General features: G+C 41.6%; 1 protein-coding gene across 1 annotated transcript in view; it reads right to left on the reverse strand.

Annotated features, from left to right (window-relative positions):
• The window catches only part of PCOLCE2 (procollagen C-endopeptidase enhancer 2), a 66,929-nt gene extending 40,049 nt beyond the window's left edge, over window positions 1-26,880 (reverse strand). The window contains exons 1-2 of the mRNA XM_046647820.1: window positions 26,516-26,880; window positions 25,381-25,489 (exon numbers count right to left, since the gene is read on the reverse strand). Of these exons, the coding sequence (XP_046503776.1) occupies window positions 25,381-25,489; window positions 26,516-26,598 (192 nt within the window). The 5' untranslated portion in view covers window positions 26,599-26,880. The remainder of the gene's footprint in view (window positions 1-25,380; window positions 25,490-26,515) is intronic.
• Between the last annotated feature and the right edge of the window lie 719 nt (window positions 26,881-27,599).

Here is a 27,599-nt window from a genome sequence, read left to right on the forward strand (position 1 = left end):
AATTTTGTTGGTATCTCTTGTCTACTTCCAGTTCCCTTTGTTCTTGTGGATCTAAACTTTTTAATTTTCTTACTGTAATTCTGGTGGGATTTTCAGAAGGGGCAGAAATAAACACACGTGTTTATGTATAAGAGTATATTTTAAAAATAAAAGCCAGATTCTACTAAGCACCTATGAAATACCAAGAATGATGCCAGATGCTATGGAGGACTCAACAGAACTGAAAGACAGCTATATTACCATTTTTAATGACGTTATACTAATCTAATGTATGCTTGTACCATAATCTATAAAAAAATTCCCATATTTTTCTCCATTTAGTATGCTTCTAATGTTTCATTAATATAAATAATGCTATTATGAACACAATTATATAAATCTTCTTGTGTTTAAGGGAATATATCTGTAGCATAAACTCCTAGAAATAGATTTGCTAAATCAAAGAGCATGGCATTTTAGATTATTATGGAATACCCTCAAGAAAAGCTGAATTAATTCCCATTCCCATTTTTCGCACCCTCAGCTACACTGGTGCTGTCAATACGTATCAATCAGGTAGGCAAAAAAATGACATCTCGCTGTGGTGCTAATTTCACAGTGGGCATCTGCATGGGAAAGCTGGCTTCACTTACAGTGGTGGAGACAAGACGGATGCTGGCAGGTAAGAGAAACCTCACCAAAGGTCACCTCCAGGTTTCAAGCCCCACAGGCAATATCCACATTAGAAAGGCGGTGAGAGGGTGAGGAAGGTTTCACACCGTTTTGTTTTAGAGGAAAGTAGATTGGGAAGGAGAGAGGGTATAATAAGTTTGGTTTTGAACACATCAAGTTTGAGATGTTAGAGGTATATGTTTCAGCATCAAAAGGCACTTAGAATGATGGTTTGAGGGGAAAAACACGATTTTAAAAGGTGTAGTTCTCTTAGGAATGAGGATATGGAAAAACTTTTACAAGAGAAAACACAGTCCGAGGCCACGAATGACTCTGACTCCAGCCAGATGTCTCACAAACGCGTAGCCACAAGGAGAGGGTAAGAGAGAAGAGGGTGTGTGAGGGGCTCAGAGGTGCCAGGAGCCACAACCCAAAGGGCATGTCCCGGGGATGCTGGTTAGCTGCATAAACAAAGGAGGCCCCTTCTGTATTTCCCCCACTGTCTTCCCAGCCTGCCGACACTAGCTAACCTTGCTTACAAACTCTCCTCCGCTCACCCCCCAGGAAAGCATTTCAAAAAATGTAAATGAAATTAAAAACAAAAGAAAAATGGAGAAACTAACATGCTGTCTGAGAAGAACCTCAGGATTCCCAGAGGAGAGTTTAGTCAGCAGGAGAAAAGCCAGTGAAGTATTTTGCTCAGCTGGTGTGACATTTAAATGAAATGTTCTGTGACAACAACACATTTAGGAAAAATCGTAAAAAAGAAGACACTAGAGGATAGAAAAAAGAAAACTGGAGCAAGGCTCAGAAGGAACTCAGTAGTGCAGACTGCACCCAGCCGGCACAGATGGCTCGAAAAGTTATGGCAGGTAGAGGTAATCACCTTCAGACACTGCCATGGTGTCCCCATCTGTTCTTGTTTCTTCAACCGCAAATCTTGGGATTAGTCATAAAATAAGAAAACCCAAGTTGGCCCAAGCACCCTTTACTCAAAGCCCTCAGCTGCCTGAAGGGGTGGCTGATGTTGAGGGGAGCCATTATCTTGTGGGTCTTCAATTCAAGGAGAAGGTTATTCTTAAAACTGAGAGTCCTACGCTGCCCGATGGAGCATTTCTGCTTTTATCCCACCCCACTTGGCCACAAGTCTCAGGAAAGTGTTGGTGTTTCCTTGACCTTAGACCCATTCAGGTGAGAATTTTTCAATCCTAAAACATTTAACAAAAATCCACTGAGGTAAAATTTACAACCTATACAACTCATTTGTTTTACGGGTATATTTCAATGATTTTCAGTAAATTTTCAGTTGGGCAACTGTCATCACAATCCAATGTTAGAACACCTCTATCACTCAAAAAGCACCCTCGCATCCATTTCCAGTCATTCCTCATCCCCACCCCCAGCCTCAGACAACCACTAAGGTACTTTTGGTCTCTAGACATTTGCTTTCTCTATAGATTTTTTTTTTTTACATTTCACATAAACGGAATCATATAATATGTGGTCTTCTGCATCTGGCTTCTTTCCCTTAGCATAGTATCTTTGAGGCTCCCCCATGTTGTAGCATGAATCAGCACCTCAGTCCTTTTTATGGATGAGTAATATTCCATTGGATGGCTATATCACATATTGTTTATCCATCCATCAGTTGATGGATATTTGAGATGTATCTATTTTGGCTACTATTAATAATACTTCTATGAACATCTTTCTACAAACCTTCATGTGGATGTATGTTTTCATTTTTCTTGCACCTAAGAGTGCAATTGCTGGATCATGTGGTAAATATTTAACTTTAAAAGAATCTGTTTTCCAAAGTGGCTACACTGTTTTACATTCCTATCAACAATGTGTGAGAGTTCCTGTTTCTCTAGATCCTCAACCACACTTATCTGGTGTTTGACTAAGTCATCCTGGTGGATGTGAAGTGGTGTCTCATTGTGGTTTGGGGTTGCATTTCCCTAATGACAAATGATGCTGAGCATCTCTTCATGTGCTTATTGGCCATTCATATATTTCCCGTGGTGAAATGTCTATTCAAATCTTTTGCCTATTTTTTTAACTGTCAACCCTAAAACACTTTTAAAATACAAATAGAAAAAAAAAGCATCAAAACTTAACTCGTAATAAAGATAAGTGTCTGAGTCATACTGCAAAATCTGGTTTCATGTATCCATTATATGCCAAGAGGGAGAGGCAAGTCACCCCAACAAGCTTGTTTGATGAAGTTATTCTACACAAAATAACAGTGAGCTGACAATAGTACCTCTTAAAGAATGAGTTGGCCAGGAACACTGGTTTCTCACTGTAATTTCTCGATCAGCAACAATTTCTACAGAGTATAAAAAGGAAGAACACTCTGAAGGATGGAAGGCGTTTCACTGCTTTTCAGAAGACAATATGAAAGAGCAACCATCAAAACACATGGGGAAGTTTTAGAAATAACTACAAATGCAAATATTTTGTAATCAACATGTTAACTCATGATATAAATATATCAGAAAAATCGAAGTATGGAGAGTTTAGAATAATTTGTGTGCCTGGGAAGAAAGAAAGGAAATGTGGATAGGTTAAGATCTTTTAATCTAGGACATTTTCCCCCTTTTTAAATATGTGGTTCACTTAATTTGTTGTTTGGAATCACCATAGTAATGGTGTCTCAAAGACTCCCTGTAAGCACCAGAAAAATAGTCAGGAGAGGCAAACAGATCAATGGAATAGAATAGAGTCCAGAAATAGACCCACACTTATACAGTAAAGCCATTTTTGGCAAAGCTGTCAGAGCACTTCAACGGGTAAAGGGACAGTCTTTTCAACAGAAGATGTTGAGAAAGTAGAAATCCATAGAGAAAAATATGGATCTTGACCCCCATCTCACATCACACACAAATTAATCTGAGACGGATCACAGACATAAATGTAAAAGATAAACCTGCACAGCTTCTAGGAGCCAACACAGAAGAATATCTTTACAATCCTGGGTAGCAAGAAAGCACTAACTGCAACAGTAAAAACTGACAAATTGGATTTCAAAAAATTTTAAATTTCCACTCATCAAAAGAAACTGTTAAAAAATGAGAAGACAAACCATAGTTGGGAAGAAAATATTTGCAACACATATACCTGACAAAGAACTTATATTCAGAATAAATAAAGAACCCCTACAATTTAAGATAAAAGGCAATCCAATAAAAAAAACTTGAATAGATACTTCACAAAGACCAATATGCATATGAAGAGAGTTCAGTCTCCTTAGTCAACAGGGAAATGCAAACTAAAATCACAAAGAGACATTACTTTACACCTTCTAGAATAGCTAAAATTAGAAAGATTGATGATATCAAATGCCAGAATGTGGAGCAAATAGATTTTTCTACCATTGCTGGTGGGAGTGTAAAATGGTCAACCACTCTGGAAAGCGACCTGGCAGTTTCTTATAAACACATACCTGCCCCATGACTCAGCAATTCCACTCTTGATAACAATACTTATCAATAAAAAGAACAAACTGCTGACACATACAACAATATGGATAAATCCAAAAACATTATGCTAAGTAAACGATGAAGGAAAAAAAAGACTTATCTTCCATATCATTCCATTTTTATGAAGTTCTAGAACAGGAAAAACTAATCTGTAGTCCTTGGATGGATGGAGAATTGGCTGGGAAGGAGCACGACCGAAGGTTCCAGGTGCTGGAAAGTTTATCTCGACAGAAGTCAAGTCACTTGACAGAAGTGTCAGTTACACAGGTATAAGCGTTTGTCAAATTCATTGAACTGTAAATTTAAGATCTGTGCATTTCACTGTCTGTAAAGTATACTTAAAACAAAACAAGCGGAAACACACAGGGCCACGCAGGTGGGTGAACATGTATCGATCAGTCTACTGAGTCCAGAACAGTGCTTGCTGCTTACTTAGTACTCAATAAATGTTGGCCAAAATTACCAGTATTATCTATTACAACAAAGCCACTAGTTAAGTGTATCCACATCACTGTGTAAACTTGAAACCTGCTATTTAGGAAAAGTTTGAAATTGCTATGAATCTATATAATAAATTACTATAAAATCCAGTCATATTCTATCATCCTGTGATCTATCATAAAAATCCTATAATTTAATACATGCCACATCCAATTTATCTTGTCTTAATACCAACTGTATCCTTAATTCGAAATAACAGCCACTTTGTATATGAATAAAGGTAGAAAATATCAGTGGTTAATTTGGTAGTTTCCCAAAGGAGCTAAAGCTAAACTGTGGAGGGTTGTGACCTGTGGTTCTTGGTCTCTGCTCAGAAAAGTACCTGAGATGTGTCAGAAAACTGAAGCTGAATGTGTTGACGAAAACTTGTCAACAGTAAAACTCAGAAATGAAATGGCTGAAAACTCTTCCCAAACGAATGTAAATTCCTTGAGGGTGAGGCAGGAACACATGGGAACAATGTGTGTTTCTTTTGTTTCTCCCAGAAAGGCCACCCAATTTTTTTCCAATAAATTAATCAAATATTTATTAAGTTCCTACTACTTGTCAGGTCACATGCTGGGCTCTAAGGAAGGACAAAAGCAGAACTATGGCTTCTGCATTTAACGAGGACGTTATCTCCGAGACGGTTTCTCAAACTTTTGGCCTCCAAGGACCACTTCATGGATATTGACAACATACACAGTTCATCAACTTTAGGCCCGTATTTAAAAGCCTAAAATTAATTTACAATCTTAAAATTAATTCTGTTTTCACATAAACGAGGGATGATTCTAACATATGCCAGTACATTTGGTAACAGTCCCCCAAAGGCAGTTTTATTTTTTATTCATATCTCTACAAGTTAGAAAATCCTAAGAATCAGATGACAACAACGGCAGCAAGTGTTTGCTGGCTTCGTCAGAGTTGTGGATTGTCAAGTCAATTTAGGACTCAGAGTAAGGCAGTGATGTCTCCTTATAAACCGTGGTATTCTGTAAAACGTTAGCTTGGTGGACAGATTACACTCACGACCTACAGAGCTGACTGTTTCGATTAGGGCAGTAGCAGTGAATGGATTCCCGACTGTCTCTGATGACATTCAGCTTTACAAAGTATTTTTTCATGTTCTGCTGCAGCATTTGGGTGTGGCTTGAAAATATGCCCAATAATAAGTTATTGACTTATTTCTCTAAAAAGTGAAGAAAAACATCAAGTGTTGGGAATATGCTGAAATCTCAGCAACCAAGCTCTTTGTACCACAGTTCAATTGCAAAAGATTCCAGTACCTTATTTTCAATGTCAAATAGTGGTATTTTGGCTGTGGATAATAGGTTTAGGGTAGACGTGAAATAGGATTTATTGCTGTAACACACCAGAACAGGTCATTTGAAATAGAAAAAATGTCTCTATTGACATGATCAGTGAAGTGAAGCAATGTTTTTTGGGGTTTTTTTTTTTTTTACTATATACTATTCTTCGTTTCAAAAATTTGCACAAATACAGCAATACATTAACAGGATCATACAGTATGATCAAGTAGGATTTATACTAGGCATGCAGGGATGGTTCAACATCAGCAAATCAATCAATGTGATATGCCACATTAACAAAATGAGGAATAAAAACCACATGATCATCTCAATAGACACAGAGAAAGCATTTGATAAGATCCAACATCCATTTATAATAAAAATGCTGAATAAAATGCATATAGAAGCAAACTACCTCAACACAATAAAGGCCATAGATGACAATCCCACAGCCAACATTATACTCAGTGGAAAAAAACAAAAGCTACCCCTCTGAGAATGGGAACAACACAAGGGTGCCCACTCTTGACGCTCTTATTCGACACAGTACTGGAGGTTTTGGCCAGAGCAATTAGGCAAGAAAAAGAAATAAAAGGTATCCAAATTGGAAAGGAAGAAGTGAAACTCCCGATGTTTGCAGATGACGTGATGACATGATTCTAAATATAGAAAACCCGAAAGAATCCATCAGGAAAACTATAAGAAATAATAACTATAGGAAAGTTGCAGAGTATCAAATAAACTTACAAAAATCAGTTGCATTTCTATACTCTAATAAACTAACAGAAAGAGGATTCAAGAACACAATCCCATTTACAATCGCAACAAAAAGAATAAAATATCTAGGAATAAATTTAACCAAGGAGGTGAAAGACCTATACGATGAAAACTATAAGACATTATTGAAAGAAACTGATGATGACATAAAGAAATGGAAAGATATTCCATGCACATGGAATATTTTTTTATTCAATAAAGTTAAAAATAAACAAAAAACTTGGACGAGTGCCTAGATGACAGCAATAGCCTCCTGACTTGTCCCCCTGCTTCCACCCCTGGACCCCATGCTCTATTCTCAACACAGCACCCAGGTGATCCTTTAAAACCACAAGTCACGTACGTCACTCCTCTGCCCAAAGCCTGCCGTGGCTCTGTGAGAGTTTTACCTGTCATTTTGGCTGAGTTGTAGCACCTAGTTATTCAATCAAACACTAACCCAGGTATCACTGTGAAGGTATTTCACAGATGAGTTAACATCTACAATCAACTCACTTAGAGTGAAGGCCGTGATCTTGATAATGTGGGTGGACCTCATCCAATCACTTGGATGGCCGTAAGAGCAAAAACTGAGGTTTCCCTGAGGAGGAAGGAATTCTGCCTCAAGACGACAGACTCAGCACCTGTCTGACAGATTCCAGCCAGCTGACCTGCCCTGCAGATTTCAGAACTGGCCAGCCTCCATGATTACGTAAGCCATGAAACCAATCTCTTTATATGTGTATGTATGTGTGTATTTGTATGCATGTGTGTGTATATATTTACATGTAATATGCTTATGTTTATATGTATATATGTCTTTCCTGCTGGTTCTGTCCTCTGGAGAACCCTGATACAGGCTCCCTGTGTCAGATGTCTTCACTTTGCCCCCTGGATCCCTTCTCCTCCCATCTCCACCCTACTCTCCTTCCTGGGTGGTTGACCTGGATGAATACATCCACGACTGTCTTCCCGCTGCTTGTGGCCATGGGAAACCCCAGCAGGAAACTGAAAATAGGGCGGAGACGTACGTCAGGATATTTACTTCCCTGGTTTTTTCTGTCCCAGGTTGGCTTGGGTTGACTCCTGGGTTCTACTAAGCTTACCTTATTAAACAGACTCTCTGTAAATAAACCCTCCTGGAATGATCCCATTTTGAGTGTGCTGTTTCTATTGGGGCCCTGACTGATAAAGGCCTTATAGCATCTGCCCCACTCTTCCCTCTCTGATCCCAGCTTCTGCTACTTTCTCCTTCATTCACTCCACAGGCCTTGTCACTGCTCCCAGTACATGCCAGGCCTGTAAAGCTCCTCGAGGACAAGAGTCTCTGTCGGCTTGGTTCACTGGTGCATCCCAAGGGCCTAAATGGTACCTGGAACATGGTAGGTGCTCAGTAAACATGTTTTGGATAAATAAAATAAAATAATTTCATCGATTCCCATGTTAGCATCTTTCCTTCTTGCATCCATGTTCTGTCTTCATCACAGCTCACAAAATAACACTAAGTGGAAAGAAAAACCTTGTCTCTTGTTGCATGGCTCTGCCACATGCTGCCAGGCCTGTTTCCCTCGCGATGTACTCCAGGATCACTGAATACATATTTTGGCTAAGTGTGAACATCACTATTTAGGCAGAAGCAAATATCATCATCATCAGGATGACAATTTTACTGTTAATTCTTCCTCACAAAGTGTGAAGAATTCCCCCCAAAATGACTTTTTTCCCCAAAAGATTTATGCCCTAAATAGAATGAAATACCTAAACTTAAATATAATATTTAAGGTGATTTTGTTTAACGTTATAAATGCTAGTTCACCAAACAATTCTAAGAATGCTAGAATTATGATATAATCTAACGTCTATCATTCAGCCTTATATCACTTACATTTTTTTAATTATTATTTTATTGAGGTCATATTGGTTTATAACACTGTGTAAACTTCAGGTGTACATTATTATATATCAGTTTCTGTATAGACAGCATTGTGCTCACCACCAATAGTCTAGTTGTTATCCGCCACCATATATGTGCCCCTTTACCCCTTTTGCCCACCCCCCTACCCGCTTCCCCTCTGGTAACCACTAATCTGTTCTCGTTATCCAAGTGTTTGTTTATCTTCCACATATGAGTGAAATCACCTGGTGTTTGTCTTTCCCTGTCTGGCTTATTTCACTTAACATAAAACCCTCAAGGTCAATCCATGTTGTTGCAAATGGGACAATTTTGTCTTTTTTATGACTGAGTAGTATTCCATTGTATATACACACCACATCTTCTTTATCCATTCCTCAGTCAATGGGCACTTGGATTGCTTCCATGTCTTGGCTATTGTATATAATGCTGCAATGAACACAGGGGTGCATGAATCTCTTTGTACTGTTGATTTCAGGTTCTTTGGATAAATACCCAATAGTGGGATAGCTGGATTGTAAGCTAGTTCTATTTTTAATTTTTTGAGAAATCTCCATATTGTTTTCCATAGTGGCTGCACCAGTTTGTATTCACATCAGTAGTGTATGAGGGTTCCCTTCTTTCCACATCCTCTCCAACACTTATTATTTCTCATCTTGTTAATTATAGCCATCTGATGGGCGTGAGGTGATATCTTATTGTAGTTTTGATTTGCATTTCCCTGATGACTAGTGATGCTGAATACCTTTTCATGTGCCTGTTGGCCATCTGTATATCTTCTTTGGAAAAACGTCTGTTCATATCCTCTGCCCATTTTTTGATCGAGTTGTTCATTTTTTCGGTGTTGAGTTGTATGAGTTCTTTATATATTTTGGAGATTAATCTCTTGTCAGATACATGATTTGCAAATATTTTCTGCCAGTTGGTGGATTGTCTTTTTGTTTTGTTCCTGGTTTCCTTTGCCTTGCAGAAGCTCCTTAGTCTGATGAAGTCCCATTTGTTTATTTTTTATTTTGTTTCCCTTGCCTGAGTAGACATGGCATTCGAAAGGATGCTTCTAAGACCAATGTCAAAGAGTGTACTGCCTATATTTTCTTCTAGGAGTCTTACCTTCAAGTCTTTAATCCGTTTTGAGTTACTTTTTGTGTATGGCAAAAGCTGATGGTCTACTTTCATTCTTTTGCATGTGGCTGTCCAGTTTTCCCAACACCATTTATTATAGTTTTATAGTATATTTTGAAGTCAGGGTTTGTGATGCCTCCAGTTTTGTTCTTTTTCCTCAGGATTGCTTTAGCTATTCGAGGTCTTTTGTTCCATATAAATTTTAGGATTTTTTGTTCTCTATTTCTGTGAAGAACATCACTGGGATTCCAACTGGGATTGCATGCAATCTATAGATTGCTTTAGGTAATATGGACATTTTAACTACGTTTATTCTTCCAATTCATGAGCATGGAATATCTTACCATTTCTTTATGTCTTCTTCAATTTCTTTCAATAGTGTCTTATAGTTTTCAGCATATAGGTCTTGGTTAAGTTTATTTCTAGATATTTTATTCTTTTTGTTGTGATTGTAAATGGGATTGTATTCTTGACTTCTCTTTCTCCTAGTTCATTATTAGAATATAGAAATGCAACTGATTTTTTGTAAGTTGGTTTTGTACCCCGCAACTTTGCTGTAGTTGTTGATTATTTCTAATAGTTTTATGGTGGAGTCTTTAGGGTTTTCTATATATAGAATCATGCCATCCACAAACAGCGAGAGTTTTACTTCTTCCTTTCCGATTTGGATACCTTTATTTCTTTTTCTTGTCTAATTGCTCTGGCCAAAACCTCCAGTACCATGTCGAATAGGAGTGGCAAGAGTGGGCACCCTTGTCTTGTTCCTGTTCTCAGAGGGATGGCTTTCAGTTTTTCCCCATTAAGTATGATGTTGGCTGTGGGTCTGTCATATGTGGCCTTTATTATGTGAGGTGCTTTCCTTCTATACCTATTTTATTGAGAGTTTTCATCATAAATGGATGTTTGTTATATCACTTACATTTTTACAAGCATTTGTTGACTTTAAAAGAAAATAATGTTTTTCCTAAAGTTAACTAGATATAATATACTCTCAATTCATATTAACTGTTTGTCTATTTCCCTATTTAACTATTCATAAATTCCAACCCAAAATGGTTTTATACATAAAATTAACAGCTTTCAAATTGCAGCACTGTACTCTTGCATATTCCAGAAGTGTAACGTCCATTTATACTTCAATTGAGTAGTGGAATGTCAACATAGAAAGTATCTAAGAAGAGCTTCACTCCATGATACATCTAGAACATTCACCTATATTGGAAAGTAAATATTCAGAAAGTGGCCTTAAATCCAAACAGCGTGTTGTTTTGTTCATGTCACTGAGGCTGTTTTGCTGACTGTTTGGTGGTCCCCCAGGACAACCATATGGTGACTGATAATGCACAAACTCAGGGGGTGGTGTAAAGAGCACACATATGGAACACAACTAGAGACGCGGCAGGGGAGGACACAGGAAGAGATCATCTCTTTCACCTGCAGCATTCCACAGACTATGAAAATTTATGGAATAAGTCTCTTTTCCCAGAGATCTTTGGTAATAAATAGATACTTTTCTGCAGAGAAGGATCGCTTCTGTGCTGTTCCGCCTAAAAGCACGTGGAGTAATCAACCTATTCATTCATTCATTCTTTCATTCAGGAGACATTCTGTACTCTTCATGCATCCATTCTCTCACTCAACTACTACTGCATGTGTGAAGCACTATGTTAGCTACTTGAAGTACAGACAACTAAAACAAGGGCCTTGACAGTTTAGCAGAGGAGACAGATTAGTAAACAGATGATCAGTGGTCAGTGCTGCAATAAAGATACTCCCCAGATGCTATGGGAACATAGAGGAAGTGGATGCCCTGTCTGCACTAGGGGAGAGAGAGAGAGAGTCAGGAAGGCTGTCTGGTAACCTTTCTGACTTAATAATTCTATGCTTTATTTCTATTTTAAGAAATACAGTTTCATTATTTTCAGATATAGATAGCTAATATTTATAGAGGGTAATGTAACAATATATGCATTGCTAAGATTTATAGGGATAAATATATATATCTCCAAGATTTATGGAGAGTAATGAAACAAGTTACTTAAAATTATAACACAATTATAATAATAAAGAGAAGTATATTGGGCATCTCTTGGAGTAGCTAGCTGGCTCCTGATGATTCCTTTGCTTAAAATTTTTTTTATCACATATATATGTATCCCCAAACAGTACACACTTAGTTGTAATCACTAAAGACCAATGGTGCAAGTTCCTATCAGCTTGATGACTGTGCCAGAGTCCCCCCTGAAATCCCAGTTGTTCTGGAACATCTCCAAGGGACGTCTACACAGGCTGACAAAGCAGTCTGGCTCCCTGGTGATGGTGTTCACTACGTCATTTCTCTCTTAGAACTGGAAAACAGTTTGGTGGCTCCTCAAAAAGCTACACATAGAATTACCATATGATCCTGCAATTCCACTCCTCGGTCTGTGCCCAAAGGAACTGAAAGCAGGTGCTCCAACAGAGACATGCACACCAGCGTTCACAGCAGCACTATTCAAAACAGCCACAAAGTGGAAAAAACCTGTGTCCATTAACAGATGAATGGATAAACAAAATGTTCCTGCTGAAAGACACACCCTCCAAGTCCCCTGAAACGCCCAAGAAGAGGAAGCCTCTGTCTGTCTCAAGGGTGCTACTTCCTGACGCTCCTCTGGTTCCACATCCTCCCCAGGTCGCAGAAGAGTCATGAGTGGGGATGAGGAAAACAGCCTCCTCCCAACTCTGCGTCACACTGTGGCACCTGGGACCCAAGGCAACACTACTCACAAAAACAGACCTTTAGCTCCTCCCCTCTCCACATGCCAAAGCACCTCTCAGAAGTCAAAAACCGACAAACCCAGCATAAATAAGCACAGAAGCAAACCAAATCCACTGCCCTCTCCACAGGAGCTAATCTTAACCCATGAGCAAGGCCTTGCCATTCACGAGCATCCAGGAGACATTCTGTACTCTACTTACAAGGGACAGGAAATCTCAGAGAGGTTGCTGATACTACACCGTCTGCATTCAGAGCGGTGGTGACCTCACGATTTCTCCGAGAACCACCAGTGGCTAGATGCCTGGCACCATCCAGGTTTCGGCTCAGAAGCCACATCATCGATGTCAATCTCTATGACGTCACTTTGTTTTACTGTCTTCATGGCACTTTTTCCCACCCTACGCTTTGTGGTCCATTTTACTGTCTCTCTTCCCCTCTGGAATGTAAACACCATCAGTGCAAGGACCTTCATTATTGTAGCCCTAGAATGTAAAACAGGGCCTGACACAGAAGAAGTATCCAATAAATATTTCATGAATGGATGATACTTATTATTTTGGGGGGTATTTACCGTGTGCTGGGCACTGTTCTTAATATCGTACGTGCAATAACTCATTTAATCCCCAAAGTGATCCTACGAGGCAGGGAGTATTATTAGCCATGTTTTATAGATGAGGACACTGGGACACAGAGAGTTTAACTTACAAACTCAAGGTCAAACAGCTAGTAAGTAACTGTTTTGGTAACTTACTGCTGCATAACAAACCATCCCAAAATTTAGTGTCTTAAAATAATAATGTACTCTTATTTCTTATGGTTCTGAGTTCACTGGTCTCAGCTGGGTGGTTCTTGCTTCAATTCTCTCATGCAGTTACTCTCAGCTCTCAGCTCGATAAGTCATCTGAAGGCTTAATCGGGCTAGTCCTCCAAGACGACTTCTGCACTCACATGTCTGGCCCCTCAGCTGGGAAGACTGGAAAGACTAGGCGCTGTGAGGGGCTCTGTACCTCTCTCTCTCTCTCTCTCTCTCTCTCTCTCTCTCTCTCCATGAAGCCTCTCTCCATGGCTAGCTTGGGCTTCCTCACAGCATGGTGGTCCTTATATGGCAGTTAGCTTCCCCAAAAGTGCACGTTTTCAGAGACTAAGGCAAAAGCTTTAAGATTCTTATGCCCTAGCCCCAGAAGTCACGTAGTGTGGCTTCTGCCCCATTCTATTTGTTTCATAGGGCCAGCCCAGACTCAGTGTTTGAGGGTACTAGAAAAAGGCATGCATACCAGGAGGCGTGGTTACTGGTGGCTCATCTTTGGAGACTCACCACCACAATAGTGGAGGTGGTATTTGAACCCAGGCAGTCTGGCTCCAGAAACCACACTCTTAACCATTATATCATGAGCTGTCTGATGGAATAAATGAATAAATTCATCACTTAATTTGTATAACTAGGGGACTGTTCTGGTGATTTGGGTTCCAAAGGTGAATTAAGGTCTCCATCTCTAAAGACAGAAAGTTATTTGCAATTTTTAACTGACAGTCCTTTCTCCTCTTCTAAACACCCGGCTTTCAAAAGTTAAGGGGCACTCTCGGCTGGTGCTGGGGTGGGAGGTGGGTGGTTGAGGGGACACGGCGTGAGGACAGGCAGGGAAGGTGTGGAAAAGCTTCTGTGGACAAAGTCTTATGAAAGATCCTATTTTACATGAAGAAAGGACATAGTGAGTAGGAATGGGTATTTCCAATGGGAGCTAGCCATGCCCCAAAGGGATGACCATTCAGCTCGAAATGCATTGGCTTGTAGACAAGTTCTATACAAACACCACACTTTTAAGCCTTATTACAGCCCTGGAAGAGAGGTAAAAAAAAATAATCACCACCACCACCACCACCATTTATTGAGTGCTTGCTTGTACCAAGCACTGTGCCAAAGGCCTTTCATCTACTACCTCCTTTCAATCCTCACATCACCTTTACAAGGCAGGTCTGACCATGACACCAACTTTGGAAAGTTCTGGAAACTGTATCACATACCAAAGAAATGGTTGAACAGTATGTCAGTCTGACTCTCCAATGCCCATTCCTCTAGTCGTGAGTAATGCCACATGTCCAACCCTCCACCTTGAACTTTGTCACCTTGTGCCACTGTTATTCATTTCCTTGACATCTCCCTCACTACTGAGAGTCTCCTTACCTCCCCCAGCCCCGTCCAGGGATGTGGTTTTCCAATTATTGCAGTCTCGGTGCACAACCCAGCACCCAATCTCTGTAGGCACTTTAAAAATAGTTTTAATGAATTAATGAATTATGATTTCTTTGGAGAAGGTCAGTCGTAGCCCAGGGCTTTTAGAAAGTCTGTGCCTAGCAATCAGACATTTCTAGGAGCAGTCAACAGCAATAAAATCTCTACTGGCTTCCTTGTGCCCTTCTTCTTGTCAGCCGGGTGCATGGAACAGCCCGTTTCTGACTAAATGGTCTCTCCCTCCCTCCACATTTGGGAAACACTATTTTATTATATGGAGCGCTCAGGAGTGTCTTGGGGGTGAGGTGGTGAAAGAGGTGATATTTAGTGGCAGGGCTTGTGCAGCTTCAGTTCCAACTCCCCCTTTTCTGTGGGTGTTCCATCTATTTTTAGATGTTTGTATTGGTTTTCTAGAGACTTGCCACATTGACTCTCATGATCTAACAAATAATACATCTGAAAAAAACACTTCTCTTCTCCCAAGTTCCTAGAGTAAGAAATTCAGAGTAATCAGTGGCTATAGCCACTGTTGATAAAGCTGCTAAATTATAATGCGCAACTGTATAAGTCGAAGGTAGTCATGACATTTTTTGTGGGATCCAGGAACAATAATGCAAACATGTAAAACTTCTCTGTGCACGGAACATGGGGCAGCAAGTATCCACAGGAACACTCCTAACTCCAAGCAGAACAGCGTGGAAAAAAAGAGAGAAACCCTTAAAATTAGGAGCCTCTAAATGCTTCTCTGGTCACCAGCATAAAGCAAGCAGCAAATGAGACCACTCTCTTTTTTACTGTCAGTATCTGATTTTAAGGAATCTGCAAATTTATGGAACAATTCAAATTTGCCCATAATTTCACATCATAAATTGAACTCTGGAGGTGCAAAAGGAATGTGAAAGTAATTCCATCAGTCTTTTTAATAATACATTCTTAAAAATCCTTTCTGAGTGTTTTACCTCTGTTAAATGCCTTCTCAATCCACATTGCTTTGTAGTGGAGCGGTTTTAAATGTGTTATCTTTGTGCTCCATTATTAGAGCAATATCTTAGGAAAGAATGACATTTTTGCTCATTAATATATTATTAAAGAGAATCTCTTTCAGAAAAAATACTCAATGAAGACTTCATTTCCATGGTTTCTCACTTTCTTCTCTCCTCCTGAAGCCCTTTCTAAGGCATCTGCCTGAACACCATGCTAAAAATACAAGCAGTACAAATAAGCACATTCATAGAACATCAGGTTTTCAATCAATAAAAACATATTTGATTTCCATGTGAAAGAGCAAAGAAAAATAAAACAAAATCAAGCAACACAGACCCTTAAAAGTAAGCAGAAAAGTAAACAAATTTAGAAAAATTGGACGGAGGCCCCAGTGGGAAAAATGTCTCCTACTTGCTTATTTATTTAGGATATTTATTCTCCCTGCTTCCCAGGAGGATTTAAGGCAGCACGGAAATGTTTTTATTCTTCCACTCTCTTATCAACTGAAACCTAACTGGGACAGTTTAAGTGTTATAAAAATCACAAAGTCTCAGAATTATACTCTCTTAACTAAAAAACAAAAGAAAACAAACAAAACCAGTCACACAGCTCTTATCCCACGCACACGGTCCTCAGGCCTGGGTACGCAGACACTCTCTGCGAACTATACTCAGCTTTACTCAGGAATCAGATGCAAATCATATTAAGTCAAGTATTGGGTTAAATGACTATTCAGGCAGCTGAAATAATCGAGGCTAGTCCAACAAATGTATATGGACTTTAAAAAAGAAAACCCATAGTTACGATTGGAATTTACGTCTCTATATAATTCGAAATCCTACATGTAGTTCAAAGCCAGGAAGCATGTGTTTAAGGCCAAAATTCCATTCCCCTATCTGTCCTGCTGTGGTTATGCCAAGCAAATAATAGTAATTTTCGAATCCCTTGCTATACCTTTAGGTATAATTAAGTGACTTAAAATATTGAGTTCCTGTCTAAATTCACAACAGCAGCATTTGTTTTCTCAAATCATATACCTAGCACTGATCTTACTAGAACATCACTATATGTTTCAATTTTCACCCCAAACCCCATGCTGTTGACTTCCTTCTCATGAAGCCATATGAAGGTGATTCTTGGAAGACAAACCCAATCACATGTTTAATCTGCCATTTCTTTAAACTAAGCGCCAGTGCCACTGAAATTTAAGCAGGCTTTGGGAGGATGAATTCAGCATGATGACTAACATACATTAGCAACAAAATCCCCCCCAAAGCAATGTTACAGGAACGCCTTTACCTAATTGCTTATTAGGCATATTTGGAAATATCAAGGCCTGTGGTGTAAAACAGCCCTGTGATATCAAACAAAGGACATAGTAACAATTCCTCAAGTCTTGGAGCAGCGCAGATGTAAACTGGGTCATAATATCTTCTACTCTTTGCATGAGGCAATAATTATTTTCATCTTAAATAATCTAAGATGTTCAGTAATTTTAAAAAATGTAAATAAGCCTCATTTCAAATTATCAATACTTAGGACTACTTGCAATGAGCATCATATCTATTTACACATGTAACTGCTACTGATTCTCGTCTCTGACTACTCCCTACCAGATTACAAACTCCCTGAGCACAGAAACTATGCCTTGTCTTTTTACCCCAGGGCCCAACCCAATGCCTAGTACGTGGTAGGTGCTCAATAAGTGTTGAGTGAATGTTTATTTATTTGCTAAATAAGTGCATAATAGTGCATTTGGACTACCAAATCAGAACATTTTGTGTTAGTCTTTTCATACCATACGAAAGCATGACGACCAATATTAGGCGAGATACAGTTCTTCAGGTCTCAGCTCCCCCTTATGAAATGGACATACTAATACATATCCCACTGACATCACAGGATTGGATGCAAAAGAAAGAAAACGATACAATATATTTAAGGTATGCTGAAAACCGTACATTACTATTTTAGATCCACAATCCACATAATAACTAGTATAGTTAATTCCAGCTAAATAGAAAAAATAGTTATCAAAACGATAATCCATGCATTACCCGGGGAATCTGAAGATCTTCTACATACGCTAATTTATGCTTTTTTTCTTCTGCATGAATTAGCTAAATAAGGAAAATTTTGCCTCATACTGTCAGCTTAAATGGGATTGATTCTAATCATCCCTATAATTCTCCTCCCCGTTCTGGCAAAGGTCTGCGACTTTCTGACCCTCCTACAGTATTTACTTCAAGGTTAAGGGGACTTCCAATGCCAAATTTTAAACTGCTCACATGTTTGCTGATTCTCCCCAAGCCCAACCTGTGCTGAAAATAATAACCGAAACCTTCAACAGCCGGCTCTCTAACTTCAATACCTTTAAACCTGGGGCGGGGGGAGGGGAATAAAGAAGACATATAAATAACAGATAAATACCTTGTAATCTCAATAGTGATTCATAAAAATGGGAACACATAAATGGATTATCTCATTTTAACAACTGTTTTGTAAATTACGCTCGGCTTTCAATCTAAGAACACAATCATTTTCTCCGATCCCTGCACACCAATTGCTGTTTTTGTCAGATAATAACAGCAACTGCCTAACACATTCAGATGCGATATTTAGTTTAACTTCAGGAATCAACTGAAAAACAACAATTCCTACATACCAGGCTTCAAGTTTCCTCTAATTTGCATGGTTGCTATGAATAAAGCTTCAGCTGGTCCTGCTTAGCTGGCCATAATATGTAGCCCAAGTCAAACTCTGAACCAAGTGCTTTCACAAGGTATTATTTTACTACTAATGCCTATTTCTCTTTTTCAAAAAATTGGGTCAAATCGTCAATATGAATCTCTAGTTCTACTATGGAATTATAAAATGAACAAATTACAGATGAAAAGATCATGGAAGAGAAGTATTGGTGATTTGCCAAGTTTGCAATGAAGCCATGAATGGAAGGTGGTCTCTGTGTCAAGGTGCCTGCTGGGCCTTCTCTCGCTCCCACTCAGAGCCTGGGGAACACATCACAGGCAGCTGTCCACGCTCACATCTCCTCTGAATTCATCTGTGTGTCTCCAGCACTTCGCACCGTGTCTGGTGGGCTCTTCATAAAAAATGCATCTTGCCTATGTAGCGGTGAAGTGTCACCGACCCTCTTCATCTCAAGTTCCTGTGCCCAACGTGTAGTAAGCCAAACACTGAGACATCGGTGCTTGGAGATGGAGAGATTTATTTGAATTGGCCAAAACGAGAAGGTGGGTTCGCTAAAATCCGCCCTCACAAGAGCAGAAAGCAGGGGTTTTATAGAGCTAAGGGGCTTGGCAGGAAAAGCCTTGGAGAAACAAAGGGGTCACTCCTGATAAGCCCCTGGGCAATCTGCAACGGCTGCTGGGGGCCGGCCTTGCAGTGACGGTGATTGCAATCTCCCAAAGGCATTCTCTTTCTTCTGCAAAACAAGCTCACAAATCTTGGAGACCCCTGAGTCACCCATCAAATTAAACAAGAAAAGGGCAATCTGCTTATTGAATATCTACAGTAACCCTCAGGTACCCGGCTTCAGAACCACATCACACTGGCTGTGTGCTAGCTGACAATGGTCCACTCTCCCCGACTTCCTTTAAGGATCTCAGAGATCTCTTGCTGTCTCTTCACACAGTCTTGCCCTTTGGACACATGGACCCAGGAGGAGGACCACTGTGATAGAGAGGTCCAAGCGGTGCTATGTCAATACTTGGAGGTTCATTTCTTGTTGCAGGGCTCAGTACAGGTGGAGTCACTGATTCTCATCCTTAAAGCAATTTTGCCTCCACCCAATCCTGTTGTCCTTCCAACCTTGCTTAGAAGACCAGCCACTATTTTCAAAAGGCTTATATGTCCCCTGGCTGTCAAATCACACTTAACTCCTGCCCCTCCCCCATATGAAGACTAGGTTTTTTAATGCAGATGCCCTTTAGGTTGCAGTCCTGAAAATCAGCTCTTACAGGAAACTAAGAAATGCTCAGCCCCATCATGGATTATAAAATATTTGACAATTTCTTAACCCTCAAATTCTCTGATTTCATCTCTAGCCTTACATTTTTGAGAACATACTCAGCAAAGTTAATTAGTAATTTAGTAAAAAGTTAATTAGTAATTAGTAAACCTAAGACTAGCTGAGGTCACCAAGAGTTGGTGGCCAGAAGGATAAAGCTGACTCAAGAGGCTGAGTTCCTGTCACAGCTTCCAGACCACACAGAACAAGTGTCAGCTTCCGCATCTGCAGAGCAGAAGTGCAACTCAGCAGCAGGCAGCGCCTTCCTCCCCGACGTGTCTTTACATGACCAAATTAACCTCAAAGATTCTCCAGAACAGCACCGTCCAAAGGAACTTTTTGTGGCCATGGAAATATTCATATTACACACTGTCCAGTATGGAAGCCACTGTCCACATGTGGCTACAGAGCGCTTGAAATGTGGCTAGTGTGACTGAGGAACTGAATTTTTAATTTAACTTTTATTAATTTAAATTTACATAACCAATATTGATAGCATATTGGATAGTATAGCTGTCTAAGAAATTGCTATGAAAATTGTAAAGTGCTATAATTTAAGGACAAAGCTAAATTTCCAGTGTGCGTTGTATACTTCCACACCAGCAAGTCCAATACAATTGGCTAGAAAGTTTGGTGGTGACGACTGGCATTCACGTTTCTCGAAGCATGCAGATGCTAAAATCAGACCTTCCACATTCGCCCACCGATAGTTTATGAAAACGATTTGGTGCTGGGACACACCTCCAGCGCGGAAGGAAGGAAAGAGAGGCAGGTACACTCAAGTAGGATCCTTCTCTCCAGCTACAGGAGCTCGAGTTTGAGGGCTACTCTGAGACTCTCCCATCCTGAGGGGTCTCTTCTCTGTGATATTTTAGTAAAAGTCATTTTGACTCACTCAGTGGGAACTCTATTCTTGGTTTACTGAGTGCAGGAGCAGAAAAATGGACTAGATCCACCGGCTTTGGGAAAGTCTTTCAGAGCCTACCTTGGATGAGACCAGAGCACAGCCCAGTCCAGAGCAGCTGCCAACCAAGGGTCCAGCCTGGCGCGGCCAGCCTGGTGCATCTGGCCTCTGGGCGGGCGCACTACCCACTACTGCATTCAGAACTGCTGAGACATGCTTTAGGCAGAAGATTCCAGGCACGTTCGTCTCCTTTGTTACCGCCCTTGTCCACTCCATCATCTTGTCTCTTCTGGATACCACAGGAGCTTCCTACGTGGTCTCCCTGTGATTCCATTCCTAACTCCCTACAAGTCATCCTCTGCATAGAAGCCAGAACGATCTTTCAAAACCAGATGCTCTCATTCCTCTGCTTAAGATTCTCTAGTGGCTTCCTAATCAAAAGAAAATTCAAACTCCTCACCATGGCCTACAGGGCCCAACTCACCTTGTTTACTTCTCTTACCATCGTCCTCCTTGCTCATTCTGTTCCAGCCACACTGACCTCCTGGCTGTTCTTCAGACCAATCAAGCTTCTTTGCATCTCAGGACCTTTGCACTTGCTGGTCCCTCTGCCTAAAATCCTCCTCCCCAGACTTTTACAGGGCTTAGCCTTAGCACTCAGGCCTCAGCTTAAATGTCACCTCCTCAGAGTGGCCTTTCCTGACCACCCCATCTAACCTAGCTTCGTAGCCACTCTCTATCCCACCGCTATGGGGTGCGTGTGTGTGTGGGGGGGGTTTACAACTTTCTTGAGGTATATTTTACATATTATAAAATTCACTCATTTCTATTCAATGATTTTTACTAAGTATACCAAGTTGTGCAACCATCACTATAAGTCACGTTTAAAACATTTCCATCCTCTCAGTAAGATTCCTCGTGACCATTCACTGTTACTCCCCTTACCTATCCCTTGTCCCAGGCAACCACTAATCCACTTTCCATCTCTACAGATTTGTCTTTTCTGAACATTGCATGCAAGTAGAATTACACAATACTCCCCTGCTTTGTTTCATTTTATTTTTAAAATTTTTTTATTGTGATAAAGTATACATAACAAAGTTTACCATTTTAACCACTTTTAAGCGTACAGTTCAGTGGCAAGTACATTCATATTGCTGTGTGACCATCACCACTATCCATCTCCAGAACTTCTTCCTCTTCCCCAACTGAAACTTTGTATCCATTCAATACTAACTCCCATTCCCCCGCCCCCGGCACCCACCATTCTACTTTCTACTTTCTGTCTGTAAGAATGTGACTACTCTAGGTGTTTCATATAAGTGGAATCATGCAAGATTTGTCCTTTTGTGACTGGCTTATTTCACTTAGCATAATGTCCTCAAGGTTCATCGATGTTGTATTATGGGTCATAATTTCCTTGCTTTTTAAGGTAATTCTATGTTTAATTTCTTGAGAAATCACCATACTGTTTTCCACAGCAGCTACACCATTTTACATTCCCACCTGCGATGCACAAGGGTTCCAATTTTTCCACATTTTCGCCAACATAGCTATTTTCATAACATCCATCTTAATGTGTGTGAAGTACTATTTTCTTTTTACAATGCGTTTATCATTACTTGATATTTTCTTGCCTACTTGTTTGTTTAAACATTAATTGCCTGTCTCCCCAAAGTAGAATGCTAGCTGCATGAGGGCAAGGAGGTGGCTGTCGTGTTCGCTGTCATAACTCCAACAGCACCCAGCACTCAACACGTTTGTTGAATGAATGACACTCAGGGTTCTTAGCTTGAGCTCTACCACAGCTCTCCTCCTTTTCTCTCCCCCAGGATCTACAGGAGCTGGGGAGCTCCCTTCTGCTACCTGGATAAATCAGAGCACCAGGAAGAAAAACTGGGAAGATTTATACAAACGAATTGCTTGTATTCCTGTGAAATACAAAGAAATAAAGATGTGGTCAAACAGACTTTGAGAACACCCAAGGCCTTTGTGAACATTCTGCTGAGGCTGTATTTATAACCAGGAGAATGTGCTGGGCTCCTCTGGAAGTTCTTCATAGCTACTCATAGGCAAATAGAGAGGCAGCCCCTTGCGACAGAACAAACTCAACTGGCTAAGCTTGAAAAATATAAAGCTTTTAACTAGAAAAGCAAATTGTGCAGCCCTTTCTTCTGTACTACCTATGCTTTCTACAGATATATTTTTTCAAAAAAGGCTGACATTTGTTACTCAACTTTACGAACATTAGTTCAGGCAGCCTTGGCAAACCACAAATAAATATGTCACAGAGACTCCTTGTCGCCTGCTAGTTTTCCCTTCTTTGTACAGTGATAGAAAACTTAAATTTTAGCATTAGTGGAGCCTCTGGAAGCCTGAAAGGAAACCTTCACTTCTTAGCTTCCTTATAGCTATAAGTGGCCACGTGACTAAGAACCAGTCAATGAAATGTAAGCAGCAAGTTGCATGTAATTCTGCACGATGTCCTTAAGGAGAGGATAGAAGCCCTTCTTCTCTTCCTTTTTGTTCGCTGGAACATGAACATGATGGCTGGAACTTGAACAGTCATCTTGGACAATGAGGTGGCAGGCTCAGGGTGGCAGAGCAGGGAAAGAGAAAGATACCGGGTGCCCAATGATTGTGAAGCTGCCACATCAATCCTGAATTGCTTACCTCCAGATTTACTTTGTGAGAGAGAACCAAACTTCTGTTGGAGCCACTGCTATTTTGGGTCTCTGTTACTGGAAGCTGGCATAGACCTAACTCACAGAGAACCTGTCCAAGAAGATTACAGTAGAACCCAAGCACAGAAATAAGGTCTTCCTAGATACAGATGACAAAGTAGACTGTTCCATAACAGTCTCAGCTGTTCTGAGCTAATGCCATGCCCAGCTTGGCTAACGTGGTGAGGGGGTGGCAGCGATCTGCCATATTGCCTACAGGGCAGAAGGAAGGACAACTCCATACCAGCAATAATGAGGATAATGAAAATGACAACAGTGATGGCTAACATTTATTGAACACTTATCATATCCCAGGCACTGAGCTGAAGGGCTTTACATGAACTATTTCATTTTATCTTCACAATCCTGAGGTTTACAGAAGATAAATCCTGGCCACACACTTTATGAGTAATGGGAAGAGAATGTGAATCCAGGGAAGGATGACTGCTGAGCCCACAGGCCTAAACCCTGCCTTACCCTTACAGTGCATCCCAATGCAGCATCCATTATCCTTGCCCTGCCCCGACACGTAAGAATGAGGCAGTCAGGCCGCTGGGAGGCACGCCACTTCTTTACCAAGGAAAACCTTCACTGGACAGTAAAGTCTGATGTCACACCAACACTGCCCAAAACACATGGCCACCCATGAATATCTGCTTGTTAGGCACATGATGCCTCTCAGTCATTAACTTCTTTGAATCATTTTAACTTATAGCCATTTAATAACAATTGAAACACAACTACAATATGAAAACCAAGTTATATGTTTGTTTCAGAGCCTTATTTCACATTTATGCTAAATACCAATATTTCAAAGCTATTTCCTATGACTAATTCTCTCCTGGCCCCATGTCTTGCGATAATATAATTAAATTGGTACCAGTTCATCAGATAGTTGATATTTTATAGGACAGCATCAATGCATATAGGAGCCAAGTTTTATATTAAGTAGGGGGACTCCTCATATCTGCCTGTCAAATGACCTTCTTGGTGAGAATGCCTCATTGCGAAATAGGTTTCACTTTACATAAAGTTGGACTTAGCAAATGTTTGATCAAGTCAATTTACATAATTGCTCCAGGCCTCTGCCTTCCCATCTTAAAACGAGGATAACTTTCTCAGTTACTTTCTCAGACTGATCTCAAGGATTCAGTGAGATGCTCGTTAACTACTCGGCACAGTGCCTGGCACACAGCAAGTGTTCAGTAAGAGGCAGCTACTTTGAAAAATCCCAACCGTGCGTGGTGTAATCTGACTGAAGGAAGCTCTCAGTGAGCCAGTGTGTTCAATTACCAAACAATTTCCCAACAAGGAAAACATGAAGAAGATAACAGTCACTCCTATGCTGAATGGAAAGATGACTCAGTCCAGCTGACTCTAAAAAGTCTAAATCCAGACCTTTTTTTAAGCTGGCTGTCTCTAAATCTGATTTCTTATCTTGACTCAGCATAATCTATGCCATTACCAACCAGCATGGGCATTTTGTTGGTCTTTGTTTGATATTTACCGCTCCCCCCCCCACCCCAGTTATTATTATTCTCTAATCTTACATTGCCTGTAGTGGTTGTAACAAGTCAGGGACATTAAGTGGGATTTTTTTTCCTTCTCTTTTTACCCCTGTTGGGTATAAAGTGGTCAGGGGTGAGGACCACCTTTGATCTTTCATTTCTTCCTGGGAGGCATCTATGCAAGGCACAGGCAACAAACAGCTTCTAAAAGTCACTACAACAGGCCTTTGACTGAAAATAGCCTTAATTTTGAATCTATGAAACTCAACTGAGTCAGGCTGGGTCTTCAGAAACACATCTGCTTTCAGAATTTATTCCTTCAAGCATTATCTTGTGCCCTTTCTAATCACTAATGCAGGACACCACTAGCTCTATTAATAAAAATCTCCCAAATAGTTGAGGAAAATCCAGAATTTCACTATTTCAGGCATTTGCCCCTAACCCAAAACCCGACACCAGACACCAGCAGCAGCCTCCCACTGTTTCCAAGACCCACTTCCAGGAGAATACCCTTAAAAAACGCTTACTGTGATTTTCCAAGTACATTTGCTATTTGGAGGGTACACTCCAGGAAAACCTTCGCTGCCAATAAATCCAGACTCTCCAGTAAGAATGCCACCACATGCGAAAACAGGTCTGGGAAAACAAAGGAGGAAAAGAAACTTAATTTGAAACATGGACTTACAATCTAACCTCAACTTCAGAAAGGTGTAGCCTATTAATATGGATAAAGCTAATACTGATTAATAAATGCCTGCACCATAAAAGGGATTTGAAATACTTGCTAGCTCTTAGAATATTTAAATTATAGCCTGATAAAACATTCAGTCCAGCTACCATCTGTCTCCATCAACATAACTCAGTATCTCTTTATCCATCCGTCCATCTGCAATCAAGCCCTCCACGTAGTGGTAAGATCTTACAGGAAAATGGTAAATGGAAAATGTAACCAGAGGGGAGAAAGAGAGAGGGTGAGACCTAGGCTGTGTGAGGAGAACGGTTTTAAAGCCAGACAAGCAACTGATCAATATACAAAAGTTTTAATTTCCTCGATTTGGAGAAATGCCTAGTTCCCCCCTTTTCTGAAAATCGTGGGCCATTGGCAGAGCCTCTCATTGAAAAGGGAGCTTGACGGTGATGGAGGGGGAAGAGGAGATGCCAAAGTTGCCCATCGGTTGGGTCCCCCAGCCCAGGACCTGCGGCTGTCCCTCAGCGCGCAGGTTGGCGAAGAGTTAACTGTCCGAGAGCGGCTCCCTGGGCGCCGGTTGTTTCCCCAGGCTTCGGTCTCTGGGCAAAGCCTCCCCGGGGCAAGAAAACAGACGTAAACCAAACGCCACACATCTGGGCCCTAGGGCTCCCTCCGCCCGCAGAAACCCTCGGGGAGAGGAGACGCAGGTCAGAATAAGCCCCCGCCACGTGGTGGCCGGGCCAGCTGCGGGCCCACCCGCAGGCCGAGCGGGGCGCATGAGGGAGCCCCGCGGGCAGGCGTGCGCCGGGGTCCTGCGCTCCTGAGGTCGTCGCGGCAGCCCACGCGGGGGCGGCGGCCGCAGGGTTGTGCGCTGGGTTCCGGGCGCCCCGAAGCGAGTGGAGTGAAGCCTCGGGCGAGGCTGCAGGGCAGAGGGAGGGAGGAAAGGAGAGGGGGCAGGGCGGGGGGCGCGTTACCTCTCCGGGGGCTGCTGCCGCGAGGGCTGGGCGGCGGCGGCCAGCAGCAGGCAGAGCGGGGCCCAGGCGCCCGCGCCCCTCATGGCCGGTGCACACGCGGGCTCGCCCGCAGCCGGCGCGCACGCCGGGGCTCCCACCCGTCCGCACGCGCCCGGCTCACACGCGGGCTCCCACGGGCATGAAGCCCGGCCCGGCGGCGCACGGCCGGCTGGCTGCTCGCCCTGTCTCTCGCTCGCTCTCGCCCGGCCGGGGCAGCCAGGTATCCGGGTGTGCGCGGCGGGCGGGCGGGGCGCTTATAAAGGCGATTACGGTGCCGTCTGACTCGACGCTTAATTTCCCCGGAGGAGTTGCTCTGGCAGCCGCAGGCCACGGCTGAATATCCCGTTTGTTCTCCGGCGGCGGGAGGGGGCGGCTCCGAAGTCAGAGCCGCCTCCTCTCCTGGGCGGGCGGGCGGCTCCTCCCTGGCACCGCGGACCCACAGCCCTGCTCTCATCCCGCCTGCAGGGGCGCTGGGAGGAGGATGAAAGCGGAACCCCCTGCCGAGTGGTACCCAAGCGGGACCTGGCTCCGTGATCCACAGACGATTCACGGCGGGGGGGTGGGAGGGTCCTGGTTTGCTTTGAGGAGTGTTTTTCCCTAGTTGCTTTTAAATAGAAAGTATTAGCGCTTGCTGTTTGCTGGAAAACCTGAGGTTCCTTTTATTTCTGTCTTCTTCAAACATCCAGACCCAAGGCACGAAAACGGAAAGTTGAAGAGGGATTCTATCATATTTTAACTTCTCTTATTCTCTTACTTTAAACACATGCGCACACACGCTCTCTTTCTCTCAATAGATTCTTTCCTGTTTTCACTGGTATATGAGAATAAGGGGACAGTTTCTGTGTGGGGATTTAGAAAGGCGTTTTCAGCTAAGCGATTTGTGAGTGAATTGTCATTAGCTGTCAAATAAGGAAGACAGACCCGAGTCATCAGATCTCACCATCCTGTGTTTTTTGGGGTTTTTTTGAGGAAGATTAGCCCTGAGCTAACATCTGCTGCCAATCCCCCTCTTTTTGCTGAGGAGGACTGACCCTGAGCTAACATT

Source organism: Equus quagga, chromosome 1 (genome assembly GCF_021613505.1).
Source record: "Equus quagga isolate Etosha38 chromosome 1, UCLA_HA_Equagga_1.0, whole genome shotgun sequence".
Lineage (NCBI taxonomy): Eukaryota > Metazoa > Chordata > Mammalia > Perissodactyla > Equidae > Equus > Equus quagga.